Source organism: Marmota marmota, unplaced genomic scaffold (genome assembly GCF_001458135.2).
Source record: "Marmota marmota marmota unplaced genomic scaffold, marMar, whole genome shotgun sequence".
Lineage (NCBI taxonomy): Eukaryota > Metazoa > Chordata > Mammalia > Rodentia > Sciuridae > Marmota > Marmota marmota.
The window spans coordinates 38965291-38981802 of record NW_025999977.1 but is presented as its reverse complement, the minus strand read 5'-3'; the positions used below and the strand labels follow the sequence as shown (position 1 = coordinate 38981802).

The 16512-nt window shown below is 49.1% G+C and overlaps 1 protein-coding gene across 10 annotated transcripts in view; it reads left to right on the top strand.

The window, feature by feature from the left end:
• Window positions 1-16512, top strand: part of Plb1 (phospholipase B1) — a 129982-nt gene that overhangs the window by 37659 nt on the left and 75811 nt on the right. For all 10 annotated transcript variants that reach the window (XR_007348139.1, XM_048804612.1, XM_048804610.1 and 7 more), the window contains 10 exons: window positions 254-344; window positions 671-722; window positions 2318-2404; window positions 5210-5272; window positions 5933-6012; window positions 6943-7018; window positions 8172-8270; window positions 9249-9305; window positions 14348-14419; window positions 15276-15350. Coding sequence is in view for 9 of the 10 variants with exons in the window: in XM_048804612.1 (XP_048660569.1) it covers window positions 254-344; window positions 671-722; window positions 2318-2404; window positions 5210-5272; window positions 5933-6012; window positions 6943-7018; window positions 8172-8270; window positions 9249-9305; window positions 14348-14419; window positions 15276-15350 (752 nt within the window). In the remaining variant the exon portion in view is untranslated. The remainder of the gene's footprint in view (window positions 1-253; window positions 345-670; window positions 723-2317; window positions 2405-5209; window positions 5273-5932; window positions 6013-6942; window positions 7019-8171; window positions 8271-9248; window positions 9306-14347; window positions 14420-15275; window positions 15351-16512) is intronic.

Here is a 16512-nt window from a genome sequence, read left to right as displayed (position 1 = left end):
TGCCATGAGTTTGTTCCTGAGGATTGAATGACAGATGCTTAGCACCGGCCTGGCTCGTGCTAGACAGATGTTCTTTCCTAGCTCCATTTACCTCCAGGGCCTGCTACAGGGGGGCCCCACAGCCCAGGGCTGGCTGTGAAGGCTGTGCCCTGTAATAGGGGCAGTGACTCTGGCACCTCACCCCAGGACTCCATAGTCTTTAGAAGTGGCCTCCAGCTGTCCCAGCCAGGACACAAACCGGCTGTCTCTTTAGTCCTTGCAGACATCTTCCGACATTTCAATCCTTCTGTTGTGACGCCTGTGTGTCCTCCTAGAAAGAGCGTTGTCCCCAACAATGATGCTGAGTAAGTTCCCTTTCTATCTCTCCAGGGTGGTGTATTCCTGCTGGTCTGGGGTACGCAGTTGGTAGAATTTGGGAGACAGGCAAAGTCAAAGAGGCTTAAAAAATAGAGGTCATATTAAGTCTAAGTCAACACCCTCCCAGTGCTGAGTTCAGTCTGCCAGGTGGGCCTAATTTTAAAACGCAGGTCAATGTCTGCTCTTCAGAAGCCAGGAGTCCAGCATGACCTCAGGCTCAGAGATTGGCTCCTGAGTTGGGGTAAGGATCAGACTTCCAGACCCTCCAAACAATATTTTACTGATTTTTTTCTACTTCCCTCCCTCTGCACAGAGACCTGTGGACTCAGGCTAAGGAACTGGTGAGACGGTTGAAAGAGAACCCGGTAAGGTCCCTCTAACTCTGATGTGGTTGAGCTGCCTCTGTCTGCCACAGGCAATGAGACTGATCACAGGAGTAAGGAAGCCCTGGCTCCATCTTGCCATGAGCACAGCAGCCAGTGTGGCCTGGGCTCTTCAAAGGCACGCTTTCCACACTGACTCTCTGAAGGTCACTAGAAACAAGGCCACCTCTCGTGTGCAGAGTGGTTTTCTGTGTAGTGCTGCCAAAAGTTGGCAGATGATTTCTCAAATAGGGAGGCGGTTGGGTTCCAGAGTGAGCCTGGCTTGAGTTCAGATCCTGAACTTTCCACCTGAGGGTCCTGGGTAAGGCACTCAAGCCCCCTAAGCCTCAGTTTCCCTGCTTATGAGGAGGGAGTAATAAAAGAGCCTGCTGCATGGGATTTACAGAGGATTAAATGAGGTAGTAGATGTCCCCGGCACCGAGTCAATGCTCAGTAAAAGTTGGTAGCTGTCACTGTCATTACCATTGATTGCTCAAAAACTTGATCTTTTTTTGTGCTGCCTGTATGGGCAAGTATCAAATCAAGGCAAGCCTTGTACCAAGCTGGTTCTAACCAAGCACTGAGCCTGAATTCCTCAGCGCTTTATATATGTTAGAGTTTAGGAATTAAAATGGAGGTCACTCCAAGACACATAGGGACAGCACCCAATGCAGGAGCTATGCCACAAAGAATTCCGCTAATGGTTGAATTCCAGAATTTCAGTAATAATAATCATATAGAATTTTCTGCAAAACATCTGGGAGGTTCTGAATTCAGCGGTATAATTTCACAGATGAGGAAACTGAACTTTCAAGAAGTCATGTGACCAGTTCAGGTTCACACAGATAGTTAGAGCTAAGCTCTAAAATATATAATTCACAGTCTGATGTACCTCAACTACACTGTGTTGTCTCGGAAAAAGACAAAAGTTTATTTTTTCTTATACAAGTAACACATAGTCATTAAAGAAAAATCACAAAAAAATATAAACAAGGAAAATTAAAACCATCCTTAAACTTAATATCCAAAGATAATTACTGTTAATAACCTGGTGTATATTCTCTTCTACATTTTTTTCTAAAGATATCTGTATATCTTTATATATTTTATAAAACCAGGATATTACTAGATGTAGATTTTTTTAACCTATGTTTCTCAATATATATTTTCCCATGACAATAATTATATTTTCCTGCATTGTTTTAATTGCTACATCGTGTTTCATTTTATGAGTCCATAATTTACACAGTGATCCCCTATTTTAGACATTTATTTCCGGTTTTTCATTCCTATGAACAAGGCATCATTGTAGCTAAATCTTTTTTATGTCCTTGTTTCTTTAAAATACATTTTGTGAAATAAAACTATTGGATCAAAAGCCATGCACTTTTTAAAAAAAGTTTTTGATGTTTTGCCAAATTGCCTTCTAGAACAGTTATACCACTTGAGACTCCCACTGTATGTTTCTTTTGACAAAAAAAAAAAATCCATAAATATGATTTTAAGGGGGTGGGTGCCTGAAATTGAAAGACATGAAAAGAAATTTCTTTGGGCTTAAGGTCTTACCACTCTTTCTTTTTTATGCAATTGCTCTTTAGCAACTTGACTTTCAACATGACTGGAAACTCATCAATGTGTTCTTCAGTAATACAAGCCAGTGTTACCTGTGTCCCTTTGCTCAACAGGTAAACGGCAGGCTGGGAGGCTGAGGGATTGAGAGTGCTGGGTGAGAGTGGGGAATCAGACAAACCTGCCTGATTCCTACCTGGAAATAGGGGCTGAAGCCACCTATTCAGAATTAGGGCAGGTGGATGGCCGAGAGGCTGAGCAGATGGATAGATGCTTAAGGAAACATGTAGGGACAGGTGTTTTGTGTTTGCGTTTTTATCCAATTTTTTTCTTTTATTATTGTGGTAACATATAGGTAACACAAAGTTGACCATCTAACCGTTCTTGGGTACACAGTTTGGTGGTTGAAATACATTCATAATGTGCATTCCTAATATCACAGGGGATAGGTGTTTTTGACCTACCATCCCTCATATGGGGAAAAGGAAATGAAGACATAGATAAGTTGAGTCGACGGTCATTCTATAGCTAAGGAAAATCAACTTCCTGATTGGTTTAAAATCATTTTGCCTTTCAATTCTCATTTCGTGTAAGTACTGACTTTAGGAAATGAAGCAGGACAGGGATTCTGTTGTCACCCTTGGCTATGAGCACTGGTGGTGGTGGGAGAGCTGACGTTCACTTAAGGTTGATTGCAGACTGTACCTATATTCCTACAAGCACATCTCAGGTATGATCTTGCCATCAGTAACCGTCAAAGTGTGTTCTGCAGAGTCCCGTGGGACCCCTGGAGGTGCCTCTGGAGGCAGACATTGACCAGGCAGTTTCCAGATCCCACCTGTTTTCACAGAGTCACTGTGCCTTTACCTGTCTCATGTCAAGCATTTCTTGAAAGTTCCTATGAGAACAAGAGTTTTGCCATTAAGAAGAAACTTTTTATTTATTTATTTATTTATTTATTTATTTATTGGTACTGGATATTGAACCCAGAGTCACTTAACCACTGAGTCACACCCCAGTCCTTTTTTTATGTTTTATTTAGAGACAAGGTCTTGCTAAGTTGCTTAGGGCCTCGCTAAGTTGCTGAGGCTGGCTTTGAACTCACGATCCTCCTGTGTCAGCCTCCTGAGCCACTGGGATTATAGATATGTACCACTGCGCTGGGCTGATAAGAAATGTTAAAGTTCTGTCCGGCCTTAGGACCCGGATTTCTCTTCCCCTAAGAATTTTGGGTCCCTTCAGTGAGGATCAGATAAGGCATTGTGCCCCCACTTTTTCTTTAGGGGCTTCTTAAGACCAAAGCCCTAAGACAGTGCCATTGGGGACCATCCACTAGGCATTGCGATGTCCTGTCTTCAGAGGGAGCTAGTAGCCTGGCTCACAGCAGTGCACAGGATGATTTCAGGGTCTTGATGCTTGATGCTGCTCCCTAGTTCAAGTCTAGTTTTATTAATGAGTGAGATTAAAAAATCATAAGAGAAAAAAATCCTATGACATGGTGAGAAAACACACACGCATATTCATTGCAAATGCCATTAGGAACAGGTGGCAGCGTCTTGGAGGATACACTGGCAGTGTGATTCAAGAGACCTAAAACATTCTTATCTTTGGCTCAATAATCATCTTCTTTGGAAAAAATCCCAAGGAAATAATTTATTAGAAAATGTTAAGTCTGGTCTCTGATTATAGGCTATCTTCTGAATCTGGAGAGAAAAGATATCTTGGGAGAAATAACAATTTACAAACTTGGAGCTCAAGGAGTTTATATGATATGTGACCTTAGAGAAGAGGGACATTTTATAAGAGTATAAATGTCTTCCACTAAGAAACAGGGACAGTTGTGTGCCCAAGTAGGAATCATTTGGAGCCAGGAATGATTGGGTGAGCCTGGGTCCCATCTACAGCTGTGAACCAGCACCTTGATTCAGGAGCTACTAAGGCAGGGTTCTCATTTGGGGGACAGCCAAGCAGGGCTTCCCCAGCCCCCTAAGGAAGGTGAATGTCCTGAATGTGGTACAGATGGGCAGCAAGGACACTTTTAGGCTGAGTTCCCAGGGCTCCTCAGGAGGGAAAGTGTGATGCCTAATGTCATGCTCAGGAAGAAACTCAGAAGAAGACTAAAAAGATTGAAGGCTTTGTCACTGGCCATTGGACAGACCGAGCTGACCTAGCTGCCCAGGGACAGCCTTGCCCCAAAGCACAGAAACAGATGGGAGAGACGGGAACTTTGCACTACCTAGCATGCTGCAGGCAGTGGGCCGCCCTCCCCACAACCCTGCCTAGTGATTGGCAGCTGTCTCTCGAGTCCTTGCCGGAGTCCCCCAGGAAACAGAACTGCTCTCAGCCTTCCTTATCTTTCTGTCTAAGTTGCCTCAGGGGACAGACAGGTGTGCTGGCAGCTAAAGAGTTTGCCTTCTTGTAAATTTTATTTATTTATTTTTCAGATTGGACAGGTAATCCAGGGTTGGTTTTTGAGGTGATTTCATTTGTTTATTTTCATTACCTGCAAGGAAGGAGCGGGGTGTGAGTTGGGTAGGTAGCAGATGTGTTTAGACTCAGGTGATGGAGCCCTCCTGCCATTCCATCAGCCACTGGGAGGGTCTCCCACCGGACTCCCACCCCTCAATGTGAACATCAAAATTGCAACAGGGGTTTCTGACCTTGGTCTAACCTTGGGTTTGCCCTTTCCTGGCATAGGACTTCTCACCTGGGGGAGTTTGTTTTTGTCCCTGGTGAATGATGGTTTGGGGAAAGCCAAAGAATGGACCAAACCAAAAAGCAAAACGAGGAAGTCCAGAAACTCTAACTGGTGGGGATCCAGGGCCTCTAATGGCCTCTCCTGATGGGCTGGCCTGAGACCTGTCATGCTCAGCCTCGTCCCTGCTGCTGCCTCCCTTGCTCAGTCCAGTCTCCTCCCATAGGAAAGGCAGCTGACAAGCGGCATGGACAAGCTGGCTGGGATGTTGGACTACCTGCACCAGGAGGTGAGGCTGCGGCTCCTAGCACTGTGGGACCTTGGGCAAGCTTAACTCCAGGCACCTCCTGCCATGCTTCTGAGGGCTGGTGGGCAGTTTGTGCTTTACTCTCAAATGGCCTCTTCCAGATTAGGAAGATGGGCTCCTGTGAAGGACAGCAAGACCCTCAGGAAAAGCAGATCTCCAGAGGACTCTGTCCAGTCATCCTCTAACATGACAAGTGCTCAGGAAATAGTACTTTGCTCTTGAAAAAGGTGTTTCTGAGGGAGGCTCGGTTCCTCCCAGGGACCCAGTGGCCCAGCTCTTTTCTGAGGCTGCTCTCTGGCCTGGTCTGGGGTAGTGACCATCAGGGTCTTGAGGAATTGCAGGGCTTCTCTGCCTAGAGCCACCAGGCAAAGCTGCAGGTTCTAAGGGGCCAGCACAGTACAGTGACTCTGGCCTGCCCATGTGCTCCCTGGGGGTCTGTGACCCCACTGACACCACGCTGGGAGGTTCCCTGCCCACCAGCTGCAGGGGCCACAGCTTAGGATCAACCCCAATCAAACATCTGCCAAAGGGCTAGTCTGTTTAACCAATAGGTGGCCCCCCCAAACCAGGAGTTCCAGAGAGCCCCTGGGCAGCCATGTGACTTGGTAAATGCTTACCTTCCTATTCCTCATGTCCTCCTAGGTCCCCAAAGCATTTGTGAACCTGGTGGATGTCTCTGAGATTGCAGCCACATCACGGGGGCTTCAGGGGACTCATCTCAGGTAAAAGGGATAGCAGAATGGGACGAACATCTGCTGTGTGGTGCCACATACTGGGCACTGTGGGAACCCTCCATTTAATTGATCCCACGAGCAGACCCAGAGCACGGAGACCGGGAGGGGATCTGCAGCATGTGTGAGCTCACACGCTAGCGAGTGGCAGAGCTGGAGTGGGGTGGGCCTGCTGCCAAGGAATGCTTTGGGGACTGAGTTAAATTTGGTCTGGTTGATGTCGTGCCAGACCGCCCCCTGCCCCCACCTCCTGCAACCACCGGAATGATTTGAGAGTTTAAAAAGCGGGTTTAGCAAAACATCTCTAAACCAAGAGGTGTTACTTCTAGAAATTGGATAGAAAATAAATGTAGCCTGAGTGTATTTTAACTTCTCAGAACTTGATTCCTATGTATTTCAAAAACTTTTATAGAATTTAAACTTCTTGGACCCACATCCTAAAATCCTGGCTTTGAACCTAGAAAAGAAGTTCATGTGGAAGAAGTCAGGGAAGAACAGCTGGACAGAGGAGAGAGAGCCAGTGCTGAGGGAAAGGGGTTCGGAAGGGGAAGAAGGAGAGTGAGGTAGATGAAGAAGGGCGGGTTGTGGATTTCTGGGATGAAGAGCAAAGGAGAGGAAGAGGAAGCTCAGAAGATGGAGGAGCTGGAGAATACCTCCGCAGCCCATGCCCACCTCCTGGGGACAAGCACTCCAGTGCCTCTCCACGTGCCTTTCTCCTCCCTAGTATTTGCCTCCTCTCTTCTGCAACCTTTAGACTCCAGCTTGCTCCCTAAGCAACTGCGGGAGGCAGCCCGGCACCTCCTGACTCCTGTCCCTGCGTGTGTGTGTGTGTGTGCGTGTGTGTGTGTGTGTGCGTGTGTGCAAACACACACACACACACACTCAGTTCTCTCGTTTCTGACTCATTCTGACCTGCAACAGACCTGGACCAGAGCCCTGCAATTGCTCAGGGGACACTTCAAAGCTGGCCAAGGTTATAATGCAGTGGTCCTATCAGGTGAGCCCAGGGGGACCCTGAGTTGCTGGCTCATAGGTTGGGGTGGTCATGAGGGGAACAGGGATGCTGGGAGCAAGGGGTTACTTTTGCTCCAATGGAACTTATTCAGCCAAATTCAGAACCAACAATCAGGAACTAAAGTGACAGTAGCTTTGGTTCCCTGTGATGAGCCCATCTTCCCATATATAACTCAGGGGCACTGCAATACAGGGGGATTGGGAGTAGGGGACCATGACCTCTCGGTGCCTTGGCTCTATATCTAGACAAGAGAGTGAAGAACTTTGCTTCTTGTCATCATTTCCACATTTACCACCACATCTGTGGCTGGTGATCTGGTTTTGCCCAGGTGGTACCTATGCCCCAGACCACAGCCCAAAGACAACCCAGGGCTTCCAGAGACATGCATGCCAGTTGACAGAGAGGCCCCAGCAGAGTCTAGAGGGCTCAATGAAAGCCATCGTCCTCATGAGCAAACACCTCAACGCATGGCTCCTACTAGCATGTTAATGTGAGGATTTGTGTTTAAGAGAAAAGTTGTAAATGAAGTTGTGCGATACTTCTTTCACTCTGGAAATGACAGCATTTTGCAGTGGCTCATGGCCCATTCCTCTGCAGAGATCAGACCTTGAACAGAGTCTGGGGCCCTGTGGCATGCTCGGCTGCCTTATATTCTTTATCATTTTTATTTTTTGGTACCGGGGATTGAACTTAGGGGCATTTGACCACTGAGCCACATCCCCAGCCCTATTTTGTATTTTATTTAGAGACGGGGGTCTCACTGAATTGCTTATTAGAGCCTCACTTTTGCTGAGGATGGCTTTGAACTCATGATCCTCCTGCCTTAGCCTCCCCCGCGGCTGGGATTACAGGTGGGCGCCACGGCGCCCGGCCCTTATATTCTTGAACTTCCAGAGACTATCTTCAGGTACCTCTGGTCTTACCTGATGCTGGGGTTTCAGAGGCAAGTGAAAACTGGGCTTAGCCCATCAAGGTCTCCAAACCAGGAGGCAAGAGGGACCCTCCCCGTAGCTTGTTTGTGCACCATGCGTGATGGCAGACCCAGCGAGGGGCTGCTGAGAAGCCCCTGCCGGGGCTGGGCCAGCTCTGGCCGGCTGGTGCTCCTGCATGCGCACCCCTCTGCTCTCTTCTTCAGGAAGCCTGGGAAAGCCTCCTGGCCTCCAGCAGGTTCAGTGGGCAGGAGTCCTTTGCAGTGGTTTTCCAGCCCTTCTTCTATGAGATGTCGCCACCTCTGGTGAGTGAGGGGCGGGAGGCAGCAGGAGCATGGGGCGGGGGGGAAGGCCAAGGCCATGCATCTGCTCCCACCTCCCTCTCCCACCCTTCCCCTGGCAGAAGCCCTAGCCCAGTCCAGCTTTTCAAAACCCAGGATACATAGTCTCAAGGGGCCGTGATGCAAAATTCTCTTATGCTTTCTTATACAATTTTCCCAGGGGGTTGCATAGCTGCATGAGGCTGGGTAGCCCAAAGGAAAAGAGCAGGGACACAGGCCAGATGGCCCAGCTTTTAATTGGGTCTCCAGAATGGGCCAACCACTCAGGCAAGTGTTTTGACCTCTCTGTACCTTGACTCTGCATCTATAAAACCAGGACTGTTGGTCCGATTCCCTCCCTCTAGGGTGATTACCAAGGTCACATGACAGGGAGAACTCAGAACAGTGTCTGGGGCTGGGGAAGTGCTCAGTACCCCTTAGCTGTGGTGATTATCAGGTTGGCATTTCCACGGGTACCAACTCTTCTGCTCCCTCTGCACACTCCTCCACCTCCATCCCTGAAGGGAGGAGAGTTTGTGTTTTCCTCTCCCCCAGGTCATGGGGTAATAGGCCACCGAGATCACGAAGTCCTGGGGTGGGTCCACACTTAACCGAGGTTTCTGAGGGCATCTGGAGATAGCTCCTGCTCCAGGCCCCCAGCTCACGCTTGTGAGGACCATTGTGTCAACCCCAGGGCTTACCGACATTTAAGCAATGGTTAAGGAGGCAGAAGAGGAGGGTTAGCCTCCCGTCTCACCTCACCATCCTACTTCCACCACACCAGGCTGCTTCCCTGCCACTTGCTCCCTCTGTTCCCATAATGCCACCATATCGCTGAGGGGAGGGCCTAAGGGACAGAGTTGGGCCAGGCCACCCAGCTCCGTGCTAGGGAGTGTCAGCATGTGCAGAGGCCATTACACCCTGGGGGCACACAGGCTCCTATTTTATCTGCTTCTCTTCCAGGAGAGGCCCCTGCACCAGGATCCCACCACCCTCGCCTTGAACCTCTGGAACAGCATGGTGAGTGGATGGGGCTGGGGCTCATGCTAGCCTGGGAGTGGCCCACAAGAGGGGCAGGGTTGCCATCGCCACAGAGCCCCCTCGCACTGCCCCGAGGAGGAGGTGCAGGATGTCAGGGGAGCTCGTCGCACCTGGTGCAGGCCCAGGTCTCCTCTGAAGAGTTTGACCCAGGTCCCAGAGCTGGGCTGCCACCTGCCAGTGACAGGCAGTGGGGGGATAGTGGGGGACCCACTATCCCGCTGTCCCCAGAGGAAGGTCCATTTCCCCAGAGTCGGTGTGGTAAACCTCTGCTTTAGTGGGGCTCTGGGCACAGGAACCCTTGGCCGTATCTATCCAGTGTCCTCACACTTAGATATCCTTGGGTAGATCTAAAGGCCCAGGGGGCACCTGGAACGAGCATGGACTTCAGAGTGGTGAAGAACTAGGTCCCATCTGAAACCCGAATCCCCTCTCCCAGCTGTGTGAACTCAGGGTCTCAGCTCCTTTCTGCAAAACCCTGACAGCGCCTCCACCTGCATGTCCAGTGTGTGGCTTGCTTCTGGCTCTCAATGACTCTGCTGCTCTTTGTACTGTACCGATAGCGCTCATCCCCACATCCTGAAGCCACTCAGGGTCTTGGGGTTAGTGGGTGGATAGAATGCCATACAAGGCTTGGAGCCTTTCCAGGGCACTAGGCAGAGGCCTCTTTTTGTCATTTATCCCCTGCCCTGCCCCTACCATCAGAGCTGCCCTATTTTTAGAATTCTAGTGACAGAAATTTGTTTTTCTTCTTCTCTGGATTAGAAACATTTCTTCCATCTCCTCCACTGGGTGTGCTCTCTGGAGTATACGAGCAGCTACACTTTGGCACGTGTTTGGCACAGAGCAGAGAGGGAAAGGGAGCCTCCTGGCAGTCCCTGAGGACGGAGCCACACTGTCCTTTGGAGAAAGCACTTGATTTCTTTGAACAGGAAAACTATTCTGTGGCTCTGATCTTTGCGGAGGAAATTCCCGCAGGAAACCACTCCATTGGTGATCTTCCATGGGGGGCAGAGAAGAACCTGGCCCCTCCAGTGGGAGCTGCCCTCCCACCCACTCTCTCTGGGGTGAAGGCTGATTGTTCCATCTCAGCCAGATTCTCCATCCTTCTCCCACGTCAGCTTTCTCCCGACCGGCAAGCGGGCGCCTTCAACACGCCTGATGGGAGCCAAGGAGTATGCAAGAGATACCAATGTGGCCTCCATCCTCATGGAGTTTAAGTGTGTGGCTGGGAAGGTCAGGGGGCCAGCAGGGCTATCCAAGCTGTGTACTCAGAGGCAATATGGACTGGGAGGTCAGGAGAGGCAGTGAATGGGATTAGAAGAGGCTGAGGGTGTTGGGGAAGGTCAGGGAGGACATTCTCAGTGAGAGGACCTTTGTGAGCAAGGGGCATAGAGGAAAGAATGGACCAGATGTAGTAGCAAGGGGTAAGAAGGAGGCTGGTCCGGCCAGAGAGGAAATGTGGGGATAGTTATCAGGCCCCGAGAACAAAGGGAGCCCTTGAGTGCAAGACAGGGGAGGCACTGGAGGGAGACTGGGGAAAGGCTGGGTTCCTTTCTCTTTCTCCTTTCATCGCGTTATTTATGGTCCTTGGTGTCGATGGCAGCAGTGATGATTATCGCCTTTATTGGGCTGCCCAGGGATGTCCCTGTGCACACAAATAGACATATGCATGCTGTTTCTCCCAACCCACTAGAGGGAAGCAGGGACACCGAGGGGGATAGAAGTCCTCACTCTCAAGGCCAAAGGACTGGGGCACAGTTCCCAAGTGCTCTAAGAGGAGGTAGAGCTTTCCTGGCCAGGCAGCTACCCTACTCTCCCCAGACCTGGCCAACCCACCACAAGTCCACAGAGCCCAGCAAGTCCCTTGAGGCTCCTGCAGCCAGGAAGGAAGGGAGGAGTTCCCTATGAGTCCCTTACCTAGTTTCTTCACTGGCAAAATGCCAGGCCACCCCACAGCTGTGCTGGAACTCACGGACAGCTCCTACAGGCCGGAACCCATCCCTGAGAACATGACATGTTAGGGTGAAGGGTCCTGGGCTAGGAGCCAGAAAACCTGAGCTCTGGATCCGGGCTCACTCTTGGTGGTTTCCTGAGGCAAGTCACATGGGTCTCCCTTTTCTCGACCTTCCAAAACAATATAATGACCCTTTGCCAACCTCAGGGGGCTTGCGAAAGCCCAGAAGCCTTTGGGCGCCCCCATGCCCTTTGGTTCACTGACTGTCTTTCCCTGGAGCACAGGGAGGGCAGGAATCTCTGCTATACCTCCTAGATTCTGTGTTGGGCCTCACAGGAACCACCAAGGTAAGAGCCAGGTGTGCACATTCTATGCCCACGTTCACGGACACTCAGCCCTGGCAAAGGCCCCACAAGTGTGAGCTCCGAGGGCCAGAGAAGAAAAAGTTGCACACATCCAAAACATGCCTGGAAGTGTCCCAGCTGCACAGGCCCACCCTACCCCCAGGCAAAGCTTAAGCTCCTGGTACCAGATGAGGAGGACTTTGTGTTTGGGACATAACTCATGCCCTAGCCCTTTCTGCTGCCACTGCCTCAATAATTTCTCAGAATTCTTACACAATGGTGGCATTGAAAGGGACCCACCCTTAGAGAACTAGTCCCAGATCCTTCCAGCAATCACTGACTCCCACCTTCGATCAAGCTCTGAGCAAGGTGCTAGAGCCATGGGCAGGGTAGGGAGCAAGAAGGATATGTGTGACTAATACAGAGACATTTAGGACAAGGTTCTTCATAGAAATTGATTTATTGGGAAACCCTATAAATTTTCCTTCTTTCATATCCTTAAAAAGTAGGCTCAGCTCTACTGGCTGTGAGGGACTAATCTGTGTTCCATGTCTCTGGTACCTATTCTACCAGAATCCTTCAGATGTCACTTGCTCAAGTTTACTTTCCAGATTATTTTGTTGCTTGAATTCTTAAAAGATGGGGGAAAGAACAAAAGCAAAACATATTAACATGTGGCCTTCAAACCAGGCCCACTGAACATGCCCTTTGCAAGTGGCCCTGAATGTCCTGGGTGAGCCCTTCCCCTTCTAGGAACTGCCACCATCAGAATAAAACTGAAAGAAGCTGGGGAGCCCAGTTCCTCCCTAGCCCCAGAGCTAAGGAGCTGCCACTCCTTTTCTGACATTAATTATGCCCTCTTATCTGACTCTCCTTCCATTTGGTTAAGCCAGTCCCAGGAGGGGTAAAGTTCCTTCCTGGTTCATGTTCACCGAGCACAGAGGCTGGAAAGGAATTTTGTAAAGGATCTGAAATCCTATGGCAGATGCAGACCGGTGACTGAGCCAAGGAGGGTAGCCCAGCCAGTAGCCTCCTGCATCCCCTGCCAGAGTCCTTAGAAGGATACATGAGGGACAAAGGTGTTACCAGAACTCTGCACCTTGGGCAGCAGGGTGACTTCAAAACATGAGGCTCCCAAACTGTAGAAAACAGCACATATAGAAGAAGATCTGTGATTCCTCAAAGCCATTGTGTTTTCTTTTAAAGCATTTATCTATGTATACTGAATGATTTAAAACAGCAAAAAAATCTTTTGGAAAACCTTCCTCCTTCATCTAACTCTTCAACTGCCTTTATTTATTTCTTAGTACTTTTCTTGTTGTTGTTGGGGGTGTATCAGGGATTGAACTCAGAGGCACTCAACCACTGAGCCACATTCCCAACCCTATTTGGTATTTCATTGAGAGACAGGGTCTCAGTGAATTGCTTGGCGCCTCGCTTTTGCTGAGGCTGGCTTTGATCCTCTTGATCCTCCTGCATCAGCCTCCCCAGCCGCTGGGATTACAGGCATATGCCACAATACCTGGCTCTTTCTTAATTACTTTTACCTAAATTTTTTAATCTTCTGGTTCCCTTTCTGCTATACCATACTCTTTTGAGGGGGAGGGGAAGGTGCTAGGTATTGAACCCAGGCCCTCAGGCATGCTAGGTAAGTGCTCTACATGAGCTACACCCCCAGCCCTTTTTAAATTTTATTTTGAGTTGGGTTCCCTAAATTGCTGAAACGGGCCTTGAACTTGAGATCCTTCTGCCTTAGCTTCTGGAGTTGCTGGGATTACAGGCATGTGCCACTGTGCTCAGATTGGCTTATACCACATAACTTTTGTCTATGTTGTTAGTAGCTTCATGGTTTTCATTTAAGGAGCTACCAACGTCAGAGCTGATACCACACCACTCATTCCTATATTGCTAGATATCTTGGTTGGCTGTGAGGGACTAATCTGTGTTCCATGTCTCTGTGTTTCTGCATCTTGGTTAGAGATATGGGCTTGCTTGCCCCATAATTTGCCCCCTCGCAGCTGTGAAAACTGTGACTAGAGGGTCCTCATTCCCTATTGAGAATGGCAGCACATTGTTGGCACCCATGTAGGTGATGGGCGTGGGGCGGGGACCTGGGCAAGGACATGTACTTTACACAGAAGCCACGGATTTTCCCTTCCTTCCCATACCTGCGCTTCTCTCTAAGGGAAATTTCATCACTGAGCTGGCCAAAAGCCAGGCAGCAGGAGAGAACAAAAAAATACCCTCGATAACAGGCCCCCAGGCGACCAGGGAGCTGTGTGACCCACCGAGAGAATTTTGTTTGGATCCAGGACAGCAGTGTCATAGTCTAGCTGTGACTAGCTGGTGGGGCTGGCTGGGCTCCACCTCACCCTCTCTGTGTTCAGTTCCTCCTCCCATACTGTCAAGAGGGAGGGACCAGGAAGACCCTATAACGCCAAGAATTCGCTGATTCTTCTCAAACAGTGACTCTCCAACTTGAGCGGGCCTTGGAATCCAGAGGGGACTTGTTACTATGCTGAGGGCTGCACCCCAGCCCCGAGCTTCAGACTCACTAGATCTGGGATGGGGGCAGGGAATTTGCATTTCTCATGAGTCCAGTTGGCGCCAATGCTTCTGGTCCAGTGGTCAAACTTGGAAGCGCTAATAAGTGTTTCTTAACAGTACCTCAGAGGGCTGCTACCTGCGCGAGAACTTCTGTTTAAGATCACCTTATTTTCTAGATGGAGCCAGTGGGGCAGAAAGATGAGCCACTCAGCACAACAGAGAGGAAGCCAGTGAAATGTCCGTCTCAGGTAGGAGGGGCTGGGGGTAAGGGACCAAGTGACTTTGCTGAGAAGTGGGGTCTTCCCTGACTGAGACTTTAGCCCCCTGAGAGTATTGGATCTGTTCTTTGCATGTGGGCCACTAGAAGAGTTCTAGAAGAACCAAAGCCCTTCACATCTGTGGAAGGCACAGGAGCAAAGGCACTGCTCACCTGGCCACCAGGGATGGTCCCCCTCACCTACTCTGTTTCCCTGGCTCTGAGCCCCAGATGCCATTTCCAGCCCTCCTCCTCCCTCTGGGTAGAGAAGGAGTTAGGAATGATGGCATCTCAGTGGTGATGAAGGAGAGTCATTGTGGATGTGTCCAAAACATGCATCTGATATGTAGCAGGTGTGTAATTCACATTGCCAATTATGTGGACAAGAAAATGACTGCAAATAAATAAATGAGATGTCTTCTACCTTAATACTAGTTAAAATGTTTAGCTTTGGTGATGAATTGGTAAATTTTGGGTTCCTAGGCAGTAAGAAATACATAATTCACCCTGTTTCTGACTTGGCTTTGGCTGCCAAGAAGCTTAGAATTAATTTCTCTTCTCATCAAGATGCATGTACTTAGCCTGGTAGCACCAACATCCAGGGTCATCCAAGAGAGAGAGAGAGAGAGACAGAGATGCTGACTTGCAAATTGGGCATTTCATCAGTGAGCTCCTCCAGGGAATGATTGGGCATTGCAGGGAAGAGAGGCCAGACAATGGTTCTGTCATTATTAAAAGATGATGTGAATGCTCCCCATTGGCCAAAGGTATTGCTGGATGATAAGCCCTGATTATTAAGGGATACAGATTTCTGGGTCAAGGTTACAACATATTACATTTCCCTGCAGGAGAGCCCCTATCTCTTCACCTACAAGAATAGCAACCACCCGAACAGGTTTCGAAAACCCCAAGAGAAGCTTGAGGTAAGGAAAGTTCTTTTGAGACTAACAAATGAGTGGATGGACCAGTGGCTGCACACCTTGATGAGTTTTTGGAACCTTCCAAATGGGTTTTATTTTATTTATTTATTTATGTATTTATTTTTGTACTGGGGATTGAACTCAGGGACACTCAATCACTGAGCCACATTCCCAGCCTTATTTTGTATTTTATTTAGAGACAGGGTCTCACTGAGTTGTTTAGCACCTCGCTGTTGCTGAGGCTGGCTTTGAACTCCCCACCCTCCTGTCTCAGTCTCTCAAGCTGCTCAAAAGGTTCTTTGTGTCCTGGAATTCCATTTGCCTCTGGGCACACTGGGAGCTGCAGAGGGCCAGAGGCTGCCATATGCATCTGAAGTTCAGTCAGGGTAGGCTCTGAGAGAGTGATGGGTCTAGTGTGTGGCTAGCAGATCTTCCTACAATATCCTCTTGGAACTACCCTGGCACCTGCTCTTATGGCATGGTGGGGTATTCATGCTGCTTGTTATTGCCTGTTCCCAATTAATGGGATGCAAGACAGGACTCCTCAGACACTTCCCAAACCTCTGACAAGCACTTCTATGTAAATGTGAACCCTTGATCTGACCAGAAAGCTAGGGAAGGGTAGAGAAAAGTGGTGCAGTCTGGAACCAGACAGTATGCAGACCAAAAGGCCCTCAGGGGTTGTCTACACCCACAGAGGACAGGTCACACTCTCATATCTTGCTTATGGCTTATCTCAGGCTTGTCTTTCTGATACCTCCTGTGGAGATTAGATAGGGCACTCTGCACTCCTCTGAGGAGCCAAGAAATACTTAAAGGTGGGTGCCTTTGTTTTGAGGGAACTGGGGACCAAGGTGGGCCAAATTGAATTGGGGCCTAACCCTTGCCTTCCTATTTGACAAAAGAGGGTAAAGTTTATTCCAAGTGCTGAAAGTTAAGTTCACGGCCTGGGCCTCCACCCTGAGACCCTGTGTAAAGGACTTGATGGTCAACTTGTCCCAACATCACAGCTGAGTCACATCAGGAGGCAGTGTGGCCCAGTGGGTAAGATAACTGGCTCTGGACTCTTCTGCTTACTAGCTGGGTGTCAGTGAGCAAGGTCCTTGACCTCTCCATGCCTTGTTTTTTTTTTTTTTAACCTGGGAAGTAGTGACAGTATCATCCT